At 44.8% G+C, this 19,657-nt stretch overlaps 1 protein-coding gene across 1 annotated transcript in view; it reads right to left on the bottom strand.

Annotated features, from left to right (window-relative positions):
* Positions 1 to 10,041, bottom strand: part of Sos1 (SOS Ras/Rac guanine nucleotide exchange factor 1) — a 92,634-nt gene extending 82,593 nt beyond the window's left edge. Inside the window, exon 1 of the mRNA XM_028855215.2 lies at positions 9,901 to 10,041. Coding sequence (XP_028711048.1) covers positions 9,901 to 9,987 — 87 coding nt within the window. The 5' untranslated portion in view covers positions 9,988 to 10,041. The remainder of the gene's footprint in view (positions 1 to 9,900) is intronic.
* Positions 10,042 to 19,657: the final 9,616 nt, after the last annotated feature.

Here is a 19,657-nt window from a genome sequence, read left to right as displayed (position 1 = left end):
TCTGTGTAGCTTTGGAGCCTGTACTGGAATTCACTTGGTAGCCCAGGCTGGCCTAGAACTCACAGAGATCTGCCTGCCTCTGCCTCCAGAGTGCTGGGATTAAAGGAGTGTGCCACCGCCGCCCGGCAGAACTACTTTTTATATTCAGTTATTTCTTACCTAGTGCGTTGTGCGTATATGCGTAGCCAGCCATAACATACCTAGGTGTGTGCACATCCAGGTCAGAGGGCAACTGGTAGGAGTTGGTGAACTAACTCAGATCACCAGGCTTGCTTCTCTGAGCACACACTTTTATTCCCAACGCTCAGCCGTGTCCACACAGTAAGACCATCTCAACATCAACAGAACTCCCTCATCTGACCTCCATATGAATGCTGCAGAGCAGGCACACCGACACACACACCAATACACAGACACACACCGACACATTTTCATGCCTAAGCGCACACCCGTCTGTGCGCATGCACAGATGCAAGCATACATGCACGAAGGGAACAGATGCAAACAACAAGCACGCATGCGCACACATACAAGCACGCATGCGCACACATGCAAGCACGCATGCGTGCATGAACGCAAGTACACACATACGGAAGAATGTAAGCACGCATGAACGTAAGCACGCACGTACATGCATACACATGAACGCAAGCACACACGTGCATGCACGTACACGCACGACATAAACACACATGTAAGTGCATGCAAGCACACATGTACATATGCAAGCACGCAAGCATGTGCGTGGGTGTGAAATAAAGCAGAAAAGGAACTATGTATACTTGGTTGATCTGGAGTTTGCTATGTAGACCAGGCTGGCCTCTAACACATACAGATCTGTCTGCCTCTGCCTCCAGAGTGCTGAGATTAAAATTATGTGCCAAAACTCAAGTCCAAGTGGATCAAAGATCTCAAACATAAATCCAGTTACTCTGAACTTGATAGAAGAGAAAGTAGGAAGTACTCTTGAACGCACTGGCACAGGAGACCACTTCCTAAATATAACACCAGTAGCACAGACACTGAGAACAACAATTAATAAACGGGACCTCTTGAAACGGAGAAGCTTTTGTAGGGCAAAAGACACAGTTAATAAGACAAAACTGCAGCCTACAGAATGGGAAAAGACCATCACCAACTCCACATCTGACAGAGGACTGATCTCCACAGTATATAAAGAACTCAAGAAACTAGACATCAAAACACTGAACAATCCAATTAAAAAATGGGGGGTGGGTTAGGGGGAAGGCTGGGGGGCAGGAGGAAGGAGAACAGGGGAAACTGTGGTTGGTATGTAAAATAAATAGAAAATCTCTTAATTAAAAAAATTATTTATGCCTTTAATCCCAGCACTTGGGAGGCAGAACCAGGCGGATCTCTGTGAGTTCGAGGCCAGCCTGGGCTACCAAGTGAGCTCCAGGAAAGGCGCAAAGCTACACAGAGAAACCCTGTCTCGAAAAACCAAAAAAAAAAAAATTATTTATTAAAAAAATGCAGGAAAAAACATTTTCAGGGGGACAAAAAAATTCCAACATTTGGCAGATGTAAAGGCTCAAACTACACAATGAATAACAAAAACTAGATTTTACCTGATAATCTGATTAAATATTTGGAAATAGTTATGTAAAAAACAAAAAGATTTATTTATTTGTATGTACATTGGTGTTTTGCCTGCATGCATGTCTGTGTGAGGGAGTTGGATCTCCTGGAACTGGAGTCACACACAGTTGTGAGCTGACATGTGGGTGCTGGGAATTGAACTCTTGAAGAGCAGCCACTGGGTCACAGTAATCTTAACTGCTGACCCATCTCTTGGGCCCCTAGTAGTATATTCTTAAAACAACAACAACAACAACAAAACAAACAAACAAAAAAACAAAAGAAAAAAAACAACCTTTTTTTGAGATAGGATCTCGAATAGCTCAGATTAGTCTCAAACTCCCCTGGAATTACAGATGTATGCTGCCATGCCCAGCAGAAGTGTGTTCTTGAACGGACAGAGTAAGACCCACAAGTGATTCAACAAATGGATACACAGACACATGAGAGTGACGCTAAGCACCAAAATAAATACAAGTGTGAAAGGGACTCTCCTCTGGCCTTCCCAAGGTACTGAAGTTGAGGTGTCAGGTGCTAAGGTGACGGAGGATTCATGCTACTTAGGGTGTGTAGCTGTGGGAGAAAGCCTTTGTTGGGGGTATAAACTGTGAACTGTACTTTGAAGGACATCATTACAATCATCAGGTGCAACTTGCCTGCTGCTACTGAGGAGAGTCTAACAAGAAGGCATTCTGGTTTTGGCAATTTGGCTACCCTCAAAAGTGTAAGTTTCTTCTTCCATAGTTCCATGCTGGTTCTCATCTCCAGAGGGCTGAGGGTTCTTTACTTTTTTATGATCCATCTATCTCCCTCTCTCCATCCATCTACCCCACCCACCCACCCATCCCACCCTGGTCTGTACCTAAAGAAGTCAAAGGACAACCTGTAGGGTTGGGTCTGTTCTGCCAACATGCAGGTCCAGGGATCTAACTCAGACCATCAGGCTTGGTGGCAAGCACCTTACCTTAGGAGCCATCTCGATGGTTTCTTTTTTTTTTTTTTTTTTTTTATTTAATTTTATTTTATTTTACAATACAATTCAGTTCTACATATCAGCCACGGATTCCCTTGTTCTCTCCCTTCGATGGTTTCTTATTTCCTTCCAAATGTACTTTCCTTTTATTTCCTTCCACCTTCATCACCATCACCATTTAGACCCTGAAATCATAAACCTAGGAATCTTCTTGATGCCTCTTACTGTCCTGTCCATCAATCACCAATATGCTGCTAAATCTCTAAAAATTTGTTCCACTTTCTCTATCCCCACAGCTATTGCTGTAGTCAAGGCCACCATCATCCCTTCTACAAATGACTACAAAAATCTCCTACATGGATTTACTGCCAACAGGTTAGTTCTCAATTAATTGATTAATTATGCTCCAGGGAAGTACACAGTGATTCTTCAAAATTTCTATCTAGCTGGCTTGGGTGGCTCACTTGTACAGTAGAAGCAAAAGGACTATGAGTTCAAGGTCAACCTGGGCTGTAGTGAATTTCAGGCCAACTTGGGCTACAGCGTGAGACCTCAACTGGCAAAAACAAAGAAGGCATGGTGACACAGGTCCATAATCCCAGAATTTGGGATGTGGAGGAAGGAGGATAAGGAGTTCAAAGCCAGCCTCAACTACATAATAAGTTCAAGTCCAGCCTAGGCTACTTGAGACAATGGATGGATGGGATGGAGGGAGGGAGGGAAGGAGGGAGGAAGAAAGGGAGAAAGGGGGGGAGGGAGAGAGGGAGAGAGGGAGGGAAGGAGGAGGGAAAGAGGTAGGAAGGAAGGGAGGGATGGATATTTGAAACTTACTTGTCAACAAAACACTACTAGAAAAGTAAATCTGCAAGTTATAGGCTAGAAGAAAATATCCATACCCAGCATGGTAGTGTACACCTATGATGCAGGCACTCAGGGAGTGGAGTTGTGAGGATCATGAGTTCAAGGCCAGCCAGAGCTACATGAGGCCCTGTTTCAAAAAAAAAAAATCATAAAACACATTATCAAAAGGATAGAATATATAAAGCATCTTAAAAAATAATTCAATGTTTTATGGGGAACAAAAGAGTTAAGCAGACACTGTGGAAAGGATTATACAAGAATGACTATTAAGAATATGAAAGCAGGGTCCAACAAGGTGATTCAGAGGGTATAGGTATCTGTTGCCAAACCTGATGATCTCAATCTGATCCTGGAAACCCAGAGTGGAAGGAGAGAATCAACTCCTCTAAGTTGTTCTCTGACCTACACACACACACACACACACACACACACACACACACACACACAGTTACCAAAAAAGGGTATAAACAAGTGATCAATATGATTATTTACAAGATGACACAAAGCTAAGTAAAATAAGCTAGTGCTTCAAACCACTAAAATTAAAGACTAGTAACCCCAAATACTGGCAAGAAACTACCATCTATCAATGATGATGTAAGATGGTACAACCATGTTGGAAAAAGGTCTAGCAATTCCTCATATCTATCTATCTATCTATCTATCTATCTATCTATCTATCTATCTATCTATCTATCTCTATCATCTATCTATCTATCTACCTACCTACCTATCATCTATCTACCTACCTACTCTATAAGCCATGTCTCTTGGTATTACTGTCCAAGTAATGAAAGGTGTTTATAACTAGACTTGTACAAGAACCACAGAAGCTGAATGTGAACACCTGGAACTCCTACATTTAGGAGGTGAAGGCAGGAGGATCAGTAGTTCAAGGCCAGTCTGAGTTACATTTGAACCTCTGAAATGGCTCACTTGAGTTTGATTCCAGGGATCCACATGGCAGGAGGAAAGAACAGATTCATGCAAGTTGTCCTCTGACCTCTATATTCATGCATGCATGTGCACAGATGCACAAACATATCAATGCAATTTTCAAATTTTTAAAAGAACATTTATGACAGATTTATTAATAGCTACAAATTTAAAGCATCAGATATCCATCCACTAGATAAACAAACCGTGATATAGTCACGTGATGGAAAAAAGGACTGAATTCTTAAAGCATAATCTCAAATGCCTCACTAAAAATATACACTACTTAAATCCATTTACATGATGTTCCAGAGCAGATAAGATTAACCTATGGTGGGATGATGAAAGGTTACAACAGTGGCTATCTCTGGGAGGAGGGCAGGACTTGATTAGAAGGGTATGAAGGGAACTTTAAGAGCCAAGGTAATGGTCCCTACTTTGGTAGAGACTTTGATAGTAGACACTCATTAAGTAGAACAAATAACATCTGTATATCCACTGCATAAACTTCTTATAAAAACAGAAGGAACTGTAAAAAAGCTATTGATTTCTAGTTACTGATGCAGGTTGAAGCATTTAGGAATAATGTGTGCTTATACCAGCAATTATAAAATTCATCAGAATATCAGATAAGTGCCAAGTGTGGTGGTACACCCCGATCTCTGTGAGTTTGGCACAAGCCTAGTCTACATAGTGAGTTCCAGGACAGCCAGAGCTACATAGAGAAATCCTGTCTTAAAAAAAGAAAAATCAGATAGGCTGGACAGAGCAGCTCTCACTGAGGGGGAGGAGCTGAGACAGGGCAGATGTTACAAGTCTGAGACCAGCCTGGGTTTCATAGTGAGTTCCAGACTACCTCAAAACAGAACGATAGACTGATGGGAAGTAGGTGGAAAGCATGTGATAAAGCCAGGATGGTGGGGCAGTCATAGTCTAAGAGGACAACTATAGTGGTGTCCCTTGAGAAACTAGTCAACAGTAAGCGGTGTCTGTCTAAACTGTAGAATCTGACAGGACCTAGCACACACCGACATGTAACACCATTAGCACAACTAAGGTAAGTTAACATAAAGTCTCTTTTTGGTTTTGTTACTGTTCTTTCAGCCTCAGACTCCCTATGTAGCTAAGAATGACCTTAACTCCTTACCCTCTGCCCTCTTCTCAGGTGCTGTGATTACAGGCTTCTGTCAGCACACCTAACCTAAAAGTCTGTCTTTATAATAACCAATGCTCGCCATTAGTTTGTATTTCCTAGAATTTTATCAAAGTACAGTAATGCAGAACATGCAGTTTTAGTTTAGCTTTGTCGGTTATTAAATGGGCTGGCCACATTGCCATGTATATCAGTAACCCACATTCCCTTTGATTCCATTATGCGGCTATATACAATTTGTTCATTCATTTCCTTGTTGATTACAGATAGACAAATGGACATCGAGATTGTTGTTTGGAGCTGAACAGACCTACTACAAATATCCCTACGGAGATTTGTCAGTGATGGAGACTGAACCCATACACACTAGGTTTGCCCTCCACTACTCTACCACTGAGCTACAGCCCCAGTCCTTTTATTACTTTTTATTTTGAGACGAGTTCTTGCAGAAGTTGTCCAGGCTGGCCTTGAATGTTTCATTTTCCTGCATTCATCTCCTGAGTAGCTGGGATGACAGGCTTGTCATCTACTACTACCAAACCTGACTCATACATAAGTCTTTCTGTAGACACCGACCTCATCTAGGTTACTATCTCAGACTTCCAGATCTGCTGGTCAGGTATCAAAACCAAGCTGCCAACCGGAGAAATCTGCCTGGACAATTCAAAGGCCTTTAAAACCAACATGATCCAAATCTTTTCATCATGCCACTCCCCCTCTCCACGCCAAAGTCTAGTGACTATCTACAAGCGACCCAAAAAGATTCTTCCCATCTCCTAATATTCCTGCAATCATTAGTGAGGTGCTGAGTCCTGACAGGTCTGCCTTTCCAATAGTGTTCATATAGCATCCATCCTAATCCAAATGTGCATCTCCTCTTAGATGAACTTAGTAAACCAGGCTTCAGCTTCTCTCCCTTACCTAAGTCTCATTCTTCCCTTCCCTTGACCAAAGTGAAGTTTCTAAAATTCAAATCAAGTCTTACTTCCTACTTAAAACCCCTCATTGGCCACAAGTGCTAGCCCATATTTATGACCCCAAATGAACCAGGGCAGCTAAGCTGCAGGTTCAAGACTAGTCTGGGCTACAGGATAAGACTGTCTAAAAAACAAAAATGAGTTCTTTTTCCAGACATACCCGCTACCACCTTCCACTTTGTCTTTTTTTAATTATGTAATTTATCCTTAGTGCCAAAGGCAAATACTTGTTCTGAGACAAGCATCATGTATTGGTAGGATGTGACAAATGTAGGAAAGATAACGTGGGGCCTAATAAATACACTCAGGAAAAGTAGCAGTCCTATCTAGAAAGATTTTTTTATAAGAAATCAAATAGGAAGATCAAGGCAGAGCCATCTTATAAATTCCATGCCAAAAACTACATTTTAACTCAAAGGATATCGACAATTCTGAACAAATGTTTAACACTTTCAAAAGTATATTATAACTTCTGAAATATGTAAAGGCAAGTGGGCTGGGGCAAGGGACTCAGTTGGGAGGCTATCACAGTAATCCGGGAGAGGAAACGCCAAGCAGTTAGGAGAATAGATTACAAAAGCATGTTAGAGGTTGATAAACAGAAGGCTTTTGCCTGGAGGTGGACAATAGTACACAGAGAGGAGGCAGAGATGACTTCAGAGTTTTGAGCCAAACAAATAAAATTCTAAAGCCATTAACCATGAAGTTAAAAACTGGTGGGGGGGGGCGGTTTTATTTTGAGTATCCCTTTACGCACTTGGCAACATTTCCAAATAACTCTAACCACCGGCAAACAAAAAGTAACATACAAAGGCTAAAAATTCAAACCGCCAAACCAAAAGAGGGAAGACAGTTTGAAGATTTACTAAGTCACAATGTTGCTTTAGGAGCTTTGAAAATGTAGCAACATTTCCAAATAATCTACTTTAACCTCTGACAAACTCAAAGTAACACACAAAGGCACTTGTTCAAAATGAGTCCTAACAGGTGTCAGGCACAGCCCGTATATAGGAAGTCCAATAGGGTAAGACAACATTCCTAGACTCTAGTTGGGGAGTGAGAACATGGACAAGTAAACTGGAACTTCACATTCACTGCTGAGTTAGGATAGGATGTGAGGAGGAAACAATGGAGGGCTATCCAACTCAGCCCTGAGGGTTTGAGAAAATCTCTGAGGTAGCGTAGCATTAGACCAGATAAAAGGAACAGCCGGTCCAAAAAGCCTGTGGTAAGAAAAGGCCAAGTTAGGCATTATACAAGTAGTTTAAAGTCTGAAGAAAGAGTTCAAGATAAGGACACACCCACACAAAATGTCCAAGGACACATCTACATGAAATGCCCAGAACACAGATGATAATTCAATAATTTTAAGCTACAACAGCATATTCAGATTATGAGAAATATGTCCAACCTTGTCTTAGGGGTCTTAAGAGCATTGTAGGTGAGAATTTAAATGAGGGGAGAGCATTACATCTTAGAGAGCAAATGGAAACACATCACTTCTGCAGGGTTATCTCTGCTGCAAGTGGAAAACCAACCAACTGCGAGGCTACAGAACATGAGCAATGCTGTAGCAAACTGGAAACACAAGCCTTTCTAAAGAAGGCAGCCATTTACAACTCTAGCGATTTACCATTGTGTGAAAATGTATGGCAAGACTGTCTATAACTCAAGAAAAATAGGAATTCAGACCATATGCAATATTTCTTATTTTAAGATACTGGCGACTAATCACATAAATTGAAAAACAAAAAACACCATGCCAGCCAAACAAAATGCGTCTGTGAATACATTTCAGCAAGGGCCACCCATGTGGCAGGTTAGAGAGGTCTTCCAATGTCTATAATGCTTCTTCCACCACTTCAAAGGACTCTCAAGTGTTATTTTGGAGGTCTCCTTAGAATAGGAGCTACTTGCTTTTAAGCCAAACACCCCAAATGGTAATGTCCTGTGAGGGCTTTTATACATATAAATCAACTTTTCTGTCTCATCTTGTCAAGACACCAAGCTTCTAGCATCACGAGGCATAATTCTCCCTTCTACAAGCCAAGCAGTCAAGTCTGCAGGTAAAGCCCATGTGAACAAAGTATGCAGGACAAAGCGGTCTCTTTGATTTCCTTAGAAAACACCACGGAGGTTTGCAAGCAGCGAGACATTTGAGGATTAAAAACCAGTAACCGAAATCTAAAAAATAAAAGCAAAGTCTTCCAACAAAGCAGTTTCCATCATAAGATACCAAGAGAGGAAGGGTGAATAGGGCAGAGAAGCTAAAAGTTGCTGGCCTTTGAGGACTATGAAACACCTTTCAAAACTCTCTGGTAAAATAGAAAGGCTCCACATAATGGTACAGCAAACACTCTCAATTCTCAATAGAAACAAAACTGTACTTTAGCAACATAGCATGAAAAATATTTGAGCAAGAAGAAATCGAGATTAAAACTATTGAAAGAGTAAAGCAATTTTTACAGGTAAGGCAAATGAGAGCAAAAACAATCTGGTTGCTTTAAATCCATTCAAACACCCTGTTTCAGATGTCTGTCTTAGTACAGTGTTTACAAAGTCACAGTGTTGCTTTGGAAGCCCTTAAAATGTAGCAACATTTCCCAAGAACTTTAACCACTAGCAAACTAAAAAAGTAACATACGAAGGCTTAAAAATTCAAAATGCTCGAACCAAACCATCGACGGTTCACAATGTTGCTTTAGGAGCTTTGAAAATGTAGCAACATTTCCAAATAATCTACTTTAAGCTCTGACAAACTCAAAGTAACACACGAAGTCTAAAAAAAAAAAAAAAAAAAAAAAAAAAAAAAAAATGCAAAACGCCAAACCGAACCGGGGTTCGGAGAGTCTCAGACTCCCCAGAAGAACCCATCTGAACACAGTGGCATGTGCATCACCCTTGTAATGGGGGTGGGGGAGTGTCAAGGAACAGAGAGTTATGACCGAGGGTGAGCAAAGCCAAGCAGGCCATGTTCTGGCTGGCAGGCCACCTCGCAATTACTTAGGCAAGCACTGTGGCCAGGGCACCCTCGAGCCAGTCAGAGCGCCCTGGACTCCTAAAACGGGGAGGTTGACCGCAGCTCGGTAAGACCCAGAAGGTAGGCAGTGTGGCCTTCTTTGACCTCCACGGTAAACCGAGGCTCCGCCAACCGTCGCCTCCGCGCTCGGATGATCCGGGCCAACCCTCCCCGACTGTGTGCGGCCTTCCCACGCACCCCGGGCGAGTGTCAACAGCTGGAGCAGCCGGGCGCGGGGGGCACCTCGCCTCCCGTGCCGTTCCCCCCCGGAGCCCCGCGACCGGGGAGAAAGACGGCGGTGCGCGCGCCCCGCCTCCCCGCCCTCGCCCGCCCAGCCCCGCGCGCGGACCGCGGCCGGGAAAGCGGGTTCGGGCGCCCCTACCTTTTTCAGCGCCGGCACCAGCAGCCCCCGCCACTTGGGCGCGTTCTCCTCGCTGAAGAACTCGTAGGGCAGCTGCTGCGCCTGCATGGTGCCCGCGGGGCGCCTCGGGGCGGGCGGAGGGGCGGCGGCCGCGGCGCGGAGCAGGGCCGCAGCCCGCGCACAGCCCGGCCCCCCTCGGGGCTCCGCGCGGCCCGGCTAGCGCTGGCGAGGCGGCTGGGGGGCGAGGCCCGCGGCCGGACACCCACCGGACACGCGCGCCGCCCGCCGAGAACCACCGCAGCCCGACGGTGGCGGCGGCGGCATCCCGCACCACCGCCCCGGGGCAGGTTCTCCCCCCCCACCCCCCGCTGTCGCTGCCGCCGCCGCGCGCTTCTCCGCCCCGGGCCGCCCTCCGCCGCCGCCCGCAACCCGGGCTGCGCTTCCCCCGGGCGCACGGCCTGGGCCGCCGAGAGACGGACGGCGCGTGGAGGGACCCGCTCGGGCCGGTGGCGCCCGTCCGCCTGCCTGCGGGGAAGTCGAGCGCGAGGCTCGGAGCGGGGCGGAGCCGGGACCCGGGGTCGGCCGGGGGCGGGAAGGGCCCGAGGTCGCTGCTGGGGAACCCGACCGCTCCGCCGCCGCTGCCGCCACCGCCGCCGCCGCCGCCGCCGCCGGTGTAAGCGCTGGAGCTTCCTACTAAGCCAACTGAACCTGCCCGCGACTGAGCATGCGCCGCCGGGCCGCTCCGGGTTTTCCGGCTCGCCGCGGATGAGGAGGGGCGCGCGCAAGAAGAGGCTGGGAGGGCACTGCAGGGGCGGGGCCGAGGGACCCTGCAGGCGAACCCCGGACCCGAGGGCCTGGGCGTGGGGGCGTAGCGAGCAGGCAAAGCGCCCCCTTTGTGTGGTCCGGCAGCCCGGGAGCAGCCCGTCCGCTCCGGGAGATCCTGGGCCCTGGGTCTCAGAAAAAGGGGGTGTGTGTACTTTGTTCCCAACGTGAAGATAAGGAGTGCCCTGAGCATGCACTGTCTACTAAACAGATTGCACAAAAACAAAAAAAAAACAAAAAATAGGTTCCTTCTCACAAAAACTACTGCTCAGTGTTTGCCGGGGTGAGAGGAGAGATCGCCTTGTTTCCATAACAGGAAAACGTAGACGTGGAGTATGTATTGATCATACGTCTACTCAAGCCCACGGCATTTATTTATGGGCTTAGTCCACCCTGCTTTGTATCTTTTATGGCTTCAGCTGCATAATTAGCTTCTGAAAGACCGTTTTATTGTTCGTTTGTTTGTTTTGTTTTTTCACCTGGTACACGACCCAGAATAGAGACATGAAGACCCCGGAATGCTATAGACGCAGTCTCTATGAATTGTCCTTCCATCCCTTGGATGCAGACGCTTACGAGAGTGGCATTGTGCAACTCTGTAGCACATTATGCTTTATCATCGAACGCTTTCTGGGTAAAGTGTCGTTTCAGTTCTCAGAGTTTTCATTTCATAGATGAGAAGATAGTTCGAAGAACCAGCCTGGGCTCAAACTGACATCATGTCCTGCTGTTTCGGGGTACAATAAACAAGATCTCACAGGTGAAAGATGTTTGAAACCACCGTTCTTAATCTTTAGACGACCTCCTAGAATCTGAATGAAATCTTCACATCGTCCCTTTTGTAATACACACACAGATTTACATCTTTCGTTTAATCCCCCACCCTTTGGACCTGTTCAAGATGATATTTCGAAGTCTATCCACAAACCAACCATCTTTGTAATAAGTCAGCAGAGCGGATCTGCTGGGGAGATGGCCCTGGCAATAAAGGGCACTTGTCACCAAGCCTGAGAACCTGAGTTCTGCCTCAGGGACCCAGACAGTAGAAAGAGAAAAACTGACTCCCAAAAGCTGTTTTTCGGGCCTCCATACATGTTCAGTGGCAGACACACTACACACAAAATAAAATGTTTAAAGAGAGAGGCATTGAACTATAGCCTGGGGAGGAGTTGGAAAAGGAGTTTCAGAGAAACAACGTATCAGTTATTTTCAACAACTGGTTTGTGTGGTCCAAAGTGACTGAACCGAAATCAGCCCTCGATAGAAAACTATTTCTTGGGAGGGAGGTAGAAGCAGAGGTACCAGGCCAATCTCAGCTACACAGTGAGTTCCAGGATAGTCCGGGCTACGTGAAATGCAATCTCAAAAACTAAAGAATATACACTTTAAAGTTCTGCACAAAGCTATGCACCTGACTCCTACTTAAAACACTCAACATTTTCTCACAACTGTCAATCACAGTTCCTCTCACTCTAGTCACACTTGGCCTTGTCTAGTCCCGGAAAACAACACTCCTGCTTCCATGGCTTTACCCTTTTCCCAGTCTGGAGCATTTAGCTGTTCACGTGGCTAGTTTTAACATTATTACCTCCAAGAGGCCTTTTCTGGTGAGTATAATTAACTACCAGGTGTCCTATGTAACTCCTTTCTAGCACTTACTCGGTCGTCTCTTCTCCGTGATCTCCCCTCACTAGGATGTAAATACCAAAAGATCAGTCCCTTTATGTATGCAGTTCACTATTGCACCACCGGATTTAGTATGTGTGCACAGCAGGAGGCATTGTTCCAAAGGCATCAGGGTTGCATAGAAGAAACTTCCAGTATAAATACAAGGAGTTATCGGGCTTAGCGACGCTAGTCTTTAATCCCAGCACTCAGGAGGCAGAGCTGGTGAATCACTGTGGGGTTCGAGGCCAGCCTGGTCTACATAGTGAGTTCCAGGACAGCCAGAGCTACATAGTGAGCCCCTGTCTAAAAAAATATATATTTTTTAAAGTTGTCGCAGAAAAAAAAAAAAAACCAAAAAACATGATCTTTGAGATTGTGTAAGCAGATCTACATTTACTCACTTCAAGGTGCCAGAGAGCCCTAAAGGATTGGTAACTGAGCTCCAGGATTCCCTTCCCCTAGGAATCTGATTTAAGTGCAGAACCGAACAGGCCCTAGGAACATGGGTTGTCGAGTTTAGTGGCCAGGTCAGGTTTCCACCAGTGTGAAGCTCTGGCTGCAAGACAAGAGAACAAGAGGCTCCACTGCTTCCTAGAGGAATTGCAAGAGGGGAAAGCCAGCGCCGCTGAAGTCGCGGAGCTCTCGAGCCACTGTCCACGGCCTGCCGCCTCTCTTAGGACAAAAGCAAACGCCTGGCGGCAGCCAGCAATTCCAGGCTCCAACGCGTGCGTTTTCCCGCAGAGCTCGGCCGACTGGCGGCGCAAGCGCAGAGGCTCCCCCGGGCGCCACTCCGCGGTGCTAGGCGTTTGCCTCGCTGCCAGAGCGGAGGTGACGCACCGGGGTGCGTCGGGGCTCGCTCGTCGCATCCCGAGGCAGGAGCGTCCAGGCAGAGTAGCCGAGTTCCGAGCGCATCGGACCTGGAGCGACCAGGGGCGGGGGGGGGGGGGGGGGGGGCGGGGAGGACGCTCGACTCTGACAGCGCCCCCTGCAGGTGCAAGGGTGGCCCCGCTGGCCGGGACACAGGACCACCTGGTTTCCTCCACCGCAGCCGCAGTCATCTTGGAAGCCCGCCTGGGAGCTAGCGACCACGTTTCTGTTCAAGAGTATCCACCGGTGTCCCGGGACAAAGTCCGAAGTCCTTAACCTGGGACTCATCGATTTGCATAATCGCGCCAACTCGTTGTCGCTCCAAATGCATCTGTCCCTCTTGCCTCCTGCGCACCCATCACTGATTCGTGCACGTGCTGTTTGTTCCAAGTGTTTGGAATACCTGTAACTTTTTTTCTTTCACTCCGGGCAGCACCGTCCCACCTCAGACCCCCTGGTGCTCTAGGAACTCACACCCAATCTGCGTTCCACCCCCCTTCACCCCCAGCTTAAATATCACTTCTCTCCAGCCCCCAGTCCGGATTCCTGTCCTTGAAGTTCCTGTCTCACGGGAGTTAAGTTCAGCCATTACAAAATGTATGGTCTCCCTCTGATGCATACATATCCAACCTGCATTCTTTACTTGATCCTTTTTTTTTTATCTCATCCCTTCTTCCCTTCAATTCCATTGTTTCAAATAGTGTGTCCTCTGGAAACACGCCGGAGAAAACACCGATTGAGAAGAGCACGGAATGCCTGCCGGTTAACACTCATCCTGGACTCTCACCGTTTTCCTCCCAGTTTGCAAAGGTGGTAGGAAGCAGGGTACGTTATTAATGAATAATGAATTAAATGGAATGATCACAGGATCGTCATAACATACAAGCCTGTTCTTTGCCCTTGCTATATTTGCCAGCATCACCAGAGTCCAACTTTCTGCAAAAAAATCTCCATTTGATTCAAACAGTAATAGATCCTCAAACTGATCGCATAGAACTCAATGCAACTTAATCAAACCCTCAACACGATTTTTGATTGAACACGACAACCCAATTCTGAGCTGCGAATGAAAGAAAGCAAGGTCAATTTTCTTTAAAGCGAAAAGGTGTGTGTGTGTGTGTGTCACTATGTCAGCTTAGACGGGACTCTTGTCGTATTATTTTCCGTGTGTGTAGTAGGGGTAGGGTATCTCACGAAGCCCAGGCTTACCTCAAAATCACTTTGTAGCTAAAGATGACATTGAACTTCTGATCTTCCTGCCTTCACATGCACTTCCTGGGATTACAGTTGTTATACCAGGATTGAGTTTACTTACGTAAAAGAGTAAACATTTTAAATTCAGACATTGATAAAGAGTATCAACTCGTCTGCGACTTTGTTCAGATTTCACCAAAGTGTCCCAACAATGTTCTTTTATAGAGATTGTTTTGTTTTGTCTGCAAAATAGGCTTGTGTCACCACACACAGATTGCCTTCTGAACATAGACTATCTTTCCATTTGTAAAGGTTATTTATTTATTCCTATGGTTCTGGGAATCGAGCATTACTACCTCCAAGGTGTTTCTTCTGCACCTTCTTCAGCCAAGTGCTCAACCACAAGGTTATAAACTTGACTTTCATGTCTTTCAATGATGGTTTGCAGATTCCATGGCATATCAGGAGAGCAACAACCATTGTTGATAATCGTGCTCATGAGTATTTTAGTCCACTTGAATTTCTAAGCAAGCCTTTTTACCCACTGGGACATCTTTCTGGCCCTGGAATAGGATTTGATTTTATTTTACTTCAAGTCATTTTAAATTCACCAGGAGATGGTTATTTTCAACTTTAAGCATGGAAAATTTGAGAGTAGCAAATATAAATGATATGCTTTGGGTCCTGCTATCACGAAACCATACATGCACATGTACAGATATTGTTAGGGAGTTTGACTTTCAAAAATGCAGATGTATAGTCATTATTTATGACCAAGGCACTTATGTGATTTGGCTATACAGCCTTATCATTCAAATTTACTGACAGCTAGCTAAATATGATCTCAAGAAGACTTAGAATTCATTCCACTGACTGCTAGAGAGAAAATACTAATTATTTCTTTGAATTCATGACAGAAAAACCTCTCTGCATATTTAAAATTAATAAAATGTTGTATATACTGGGATGGGATTTTAAAATTACATTTCTACCTAGTTATTGTCTGATTAAAAGGGGGAAAATTCCTTTAAAAAATAAGTGGATTAAATGTGGCCAGTTTATTTAAGTCTTTTTATTTGTTGCAGGAGTTTTGTTTAGTAGTAGTATGGATTGTACCTAGGACTTCATATATGCTTGACAAGCATGTCACCCGATGAGTTAAATCCCCAGTTTAAATAGCCTGTGGGGGTTTTGTTTGTTTGATATTTGCTTGTTTGTTTTTTTTCAAAAATGAAATATCTGATTTTCTGGAATGCAATAGTCTTCTTTATATTTATTTAGTGTGTGTGTGTGTGTGTGTGTATGTGTGTGTGTGTGTGTGTGATCAGAGAACAACTTTGTGGCATCATTTCTTCCCTCCCACCTTACTGTGGGTTCCAGGGATAAACTCAGGTACCAGACTTGTGAGGCACCTTTCTCTTCTGAATTCCTGTCACCACCCCTTGCAATGATTTTTATAGAAATGCATAGACGCTGCCAACAAACTTTGCATAAAGTCAGGGGAAATGAGATCAAGAATCCAAAATACTCCAGAATGGACCCTTTAGCCATTCTGCCTTGACCGGATTTGTAATGCGCCCATCACTGATGTGGAGAGCTGTTGAATCAAAAAAGTCATCTGAAGGGGTTGGAAAGATGGTTCATTGGTTAAGAGTACTTGTTGGGGGCTGGAGAGATGGCTCAGCACTTAAGAGCACTGTCTGATCTTTCAGAGAACCCAGTTTCTTTTCCCAGCACCCACATGGCAGCTCACAACCATCTGTAAGTCCAGTCCCAAGATAATCAATGCCTTCTTCTGGCCTCCTTGGGCATTACCTGCAGGTGATGCACAGACAGGCAATAATTTTTTTTTTTAGAAAATAAATTTAAAAAAAGCGTTGCTGCTGCTCAGAGAACCTGAGCTTTGTTCCCAGCGACCATATTGGCTAGTTCATAACCACTTGTAACTCCAGCTCCAAAAGATCCAATTTCCTCTTCTGGCCTTCATGGCCACCTACACACACAGACACACACACAGACACAGACACACACACAGACACACAGACACACACACACACACACACAAATAAGGCCAGGCATGGTGGTGCACATCTTTAATCCCAGAACTCCTGAGACAGACACAGGTAGATCTCTGAGTTCCATACCAGCCAGGGCTACATAGTAAGACTCTCTCTCTCTCTCTCTCTCTCCAAAAAGAGTAATCTTTCAAAATAATAAACTACTGTTTCTGCAGCTTGCTGTGGATATCACTCTATATAAATAAAACACTGATGGCCAGTGACCAGACAGGAAGTGTAGGCAGGACAAGGAGAGAGGAGAATTGGGGAAACAGGAAGAAGGAGGGAGAGACACTGCAGCCACCACGAGGACAAGCAGCATGTAAAGACACCGGTAAGCTACCAGCCACGTGGCAAGGTATAGATTTATAGAAATGGGTTAATTTAAGATATAAGAACAGTTAGCAAGAAGCCTGCCACGGCCACACAGTTTGTAAGTAATCTAAGCGTCTGAGTGATTATTTTATACGTGGATTGTGGGTCTGCGGGGCTTGGTGGAGCCTGGAGAGAAGCCCTCCAGCAACAGCAGCTGGCTGAAGACCATGCTACTTCTGCACAGTCCGCATTGGTGGGACAGCTGTTTTCTCATCTGCTCTCTCTTGTGATTTCCTTCCAGAGTCCCATGGGACTACTGCTGTTTGGTGAGACCCAACCAAGTCTTAAACCCTAGCCACCAGAATCTGAAAAGCGGAGGGTTTGTTGTTGTTTAGTTTTAAAGCTTAGTTGTTCTTTGTATAGCATGCCAATGTGCAATTTCTGCCATGGCAATCCTTAGCATATCAAGAAAAATATCCTTCTATTTCTGTTGTATGATATTTTGTTTGTGTTCTGACAAATAAAGCTTGCCTGGAGATCAGAGGGTGGAGCTAGCCACTAGTTAACCATAGAGGCCAGACAGTGATGGCTCACACCTTTAATCCCAGCACTTGGGAGGAAGAAGCAGGAAGATCAGGAGTTCAAGGCCACTCTGGGCTACACAAGATTGAACCAATCTGAAAGAGAAACAGAGCCAGGTGGTGGTGGTGCATGCCTTTAATCCCAGCACTAGGGAGCTGGGTAGAGACGGGATGTCCTTGCTTCAGTCTGATAGAGGTAAGAACTCTTCAGTGGCTGGCTGTTCTGCTTCTCTGATCTTTCAGTTTTCACCCTCCATATCTGATTCTGGGTGTTTATTGTTAAGACCAATTAGGATGGCGTTTCATATTCCTTTGATTTTTTTTTTGGTAAATATGAAAAATATATATTAGTGGTTTTCTATTCTTTTGCAGGGGCATTGGTTTCTTGTTTGTTTATGAGCAGGGTCTTCTGAAGCTGAGGCTACTCTTCAACTTGCTATATAGCCAAGAATGACCTAGAACTTCTGATCCTGCTGTCTCTACCTCATGAGTGCTAATATTACAGATGTGCATCGCCGTCTCCAGTGTATTCGCTGAGCATCAAACCCAGGGCTTCATGCCTGTGAGGCAAACACTGACTGAACTATACCTCAGTCTCATATTGGCCACTTTTAAGTGTACATTCCAATGGTAATGGCATTAACTATATTCCCGTTATTATACAATCAATCTGCAGAACTATATTTTAGACAGTTTCACTATGTAGCCCAGACTGACCAAGAATTCACAATCGTCCTGACTCAACCTCCTGATTGCTGGGAGTACAAGCATGTGCCACTGTGCCTAGCTAATGTACAGAACTCCATCTTGCAGGACTAAAACTCTATACCTGTTAAAAAATCCCCAATCCTCCAGCCCTTCATCCTGACAGCCACCATTCTTTCCATTTCTGTGAACTTTTCTATGAATGTTTTATTTTGGTATCGTTTGACATCATACAGCATAGTCATATGTTGCCTAACAAATGAGTATTTTAATTTAAAAAAATCTCATTTATGGATCAGGCATGGGAGTGCACATCTTTAATTCTTTAGGGAGGCAGAGCTCTTTGAATTTGAGATCAGACCGGTCTACTTTATCGAGTTCCAGGCCGGTCAGGACTACATAGTGAAATCATGTCTCAAAAAATTCCTGGTTTATTATTAGTCTGTGCGCATCTGTATGTATGCATGCACATGACACAGAGCATGAGTAGAAGTCACAGGACAACTTTGTGGAGTCAGATCTCTCCGTCCACTTTTTTCATGGGCTCCAGGAATCAAATTCAGGTTACTAGGTTTGCACAGCGTTTACCCACTGCTCAGCCCTGAGACATGAGAAGTGTATTGTTAGGCAACTTTGTCCGTGTGCAAGCATTGTGGTATACAGTTGTATGCTAAGATGGCTGCATTTCACTGGGTGTTGTGGTATTATGTACTGCTGTTCCATGTAACTAGTTTATTGCATGTAACATAATATACTTAAGTCAAACTTCATTCATTCAAGTTATAGCATAGAATAGAATTTCCTTATTTATTTTTTTTGTTGTTGGACAGGATGTCTTGTAGCCCAAGCTGATCTCCAGTTCTGTATGTAGCAGAGGCTCGTCTTGAAGTCCTGATCCTCCTGATTCCATCTTCTGAGTGGTGGAATCACAGGTGTGTAATGTTTGCTCAGCATTCTTTACTTTTCAAAGCATCAGATGTCTGCATCTCATTTTTTTGATACATTCACCTGGCGATGGATATTTGGATCACTCTATTATGCATGGCATATATATTCTTCAAAAATAGCCACATATTCTTCTTCTTTTGATCTATATGAAATTTGAGAAGAGGGCTGCTGAATTTTATTAAATGATTTTTCAGTATGCCTGAACATGGTATTTTTCTTCCAGAATGCTACAAATATTTCCCATCCCATACACTAGACACAGTTTCACTGCTTCTGGCCATGAGAGAATTATAATCCTCCTCCTTGACCTCCTGAATTTCTTAAAGTCCAGGCTTGTGTCCACAGACCCTGCCAGAGTATCCATTTGGACTCAGTCGTATGTATCATGTTATATGATAATTCCCCAGGGCAAGGGTCTCCAGAGGGCTGCATATGTTTGGAATCAGCACCCAACGTGTGGGTGGTTTCTTTCATAGCCAAATACCCATGTGTTGACTTTTAGAGTCCCTTACCCACAATCATGATATTCCTCACAGGAATTCTGACCCCAAAACTCACTTCAAAGAAATACAGCAATGAGCTCATTAAGCATTTTAAAAGTTTAAAATTTCCTGGTCCTAA

The sequence above is a fragment of the Peromyscus leucopus genome, chromosome 22, assembly GCF_004664715.2.
Source record: "Peromyscus leucopus breed LL Stock chromosome 22, UCI_PerLeu_2.1, whole genome shotgun sequence".
NCBI classification, from domain to species: domain Eukaryota; kingdom Metazoa; phylum Chordata; class Mammalia; order Rodentia; family Cricetidae; genus Peromyscus; species Peromyscus leucopus.
The sequence above is the reverse complement of the archived record's forward strand: the minus strand, read 5'-3'. Positions and strand labels throughout refer to the sequence as shown.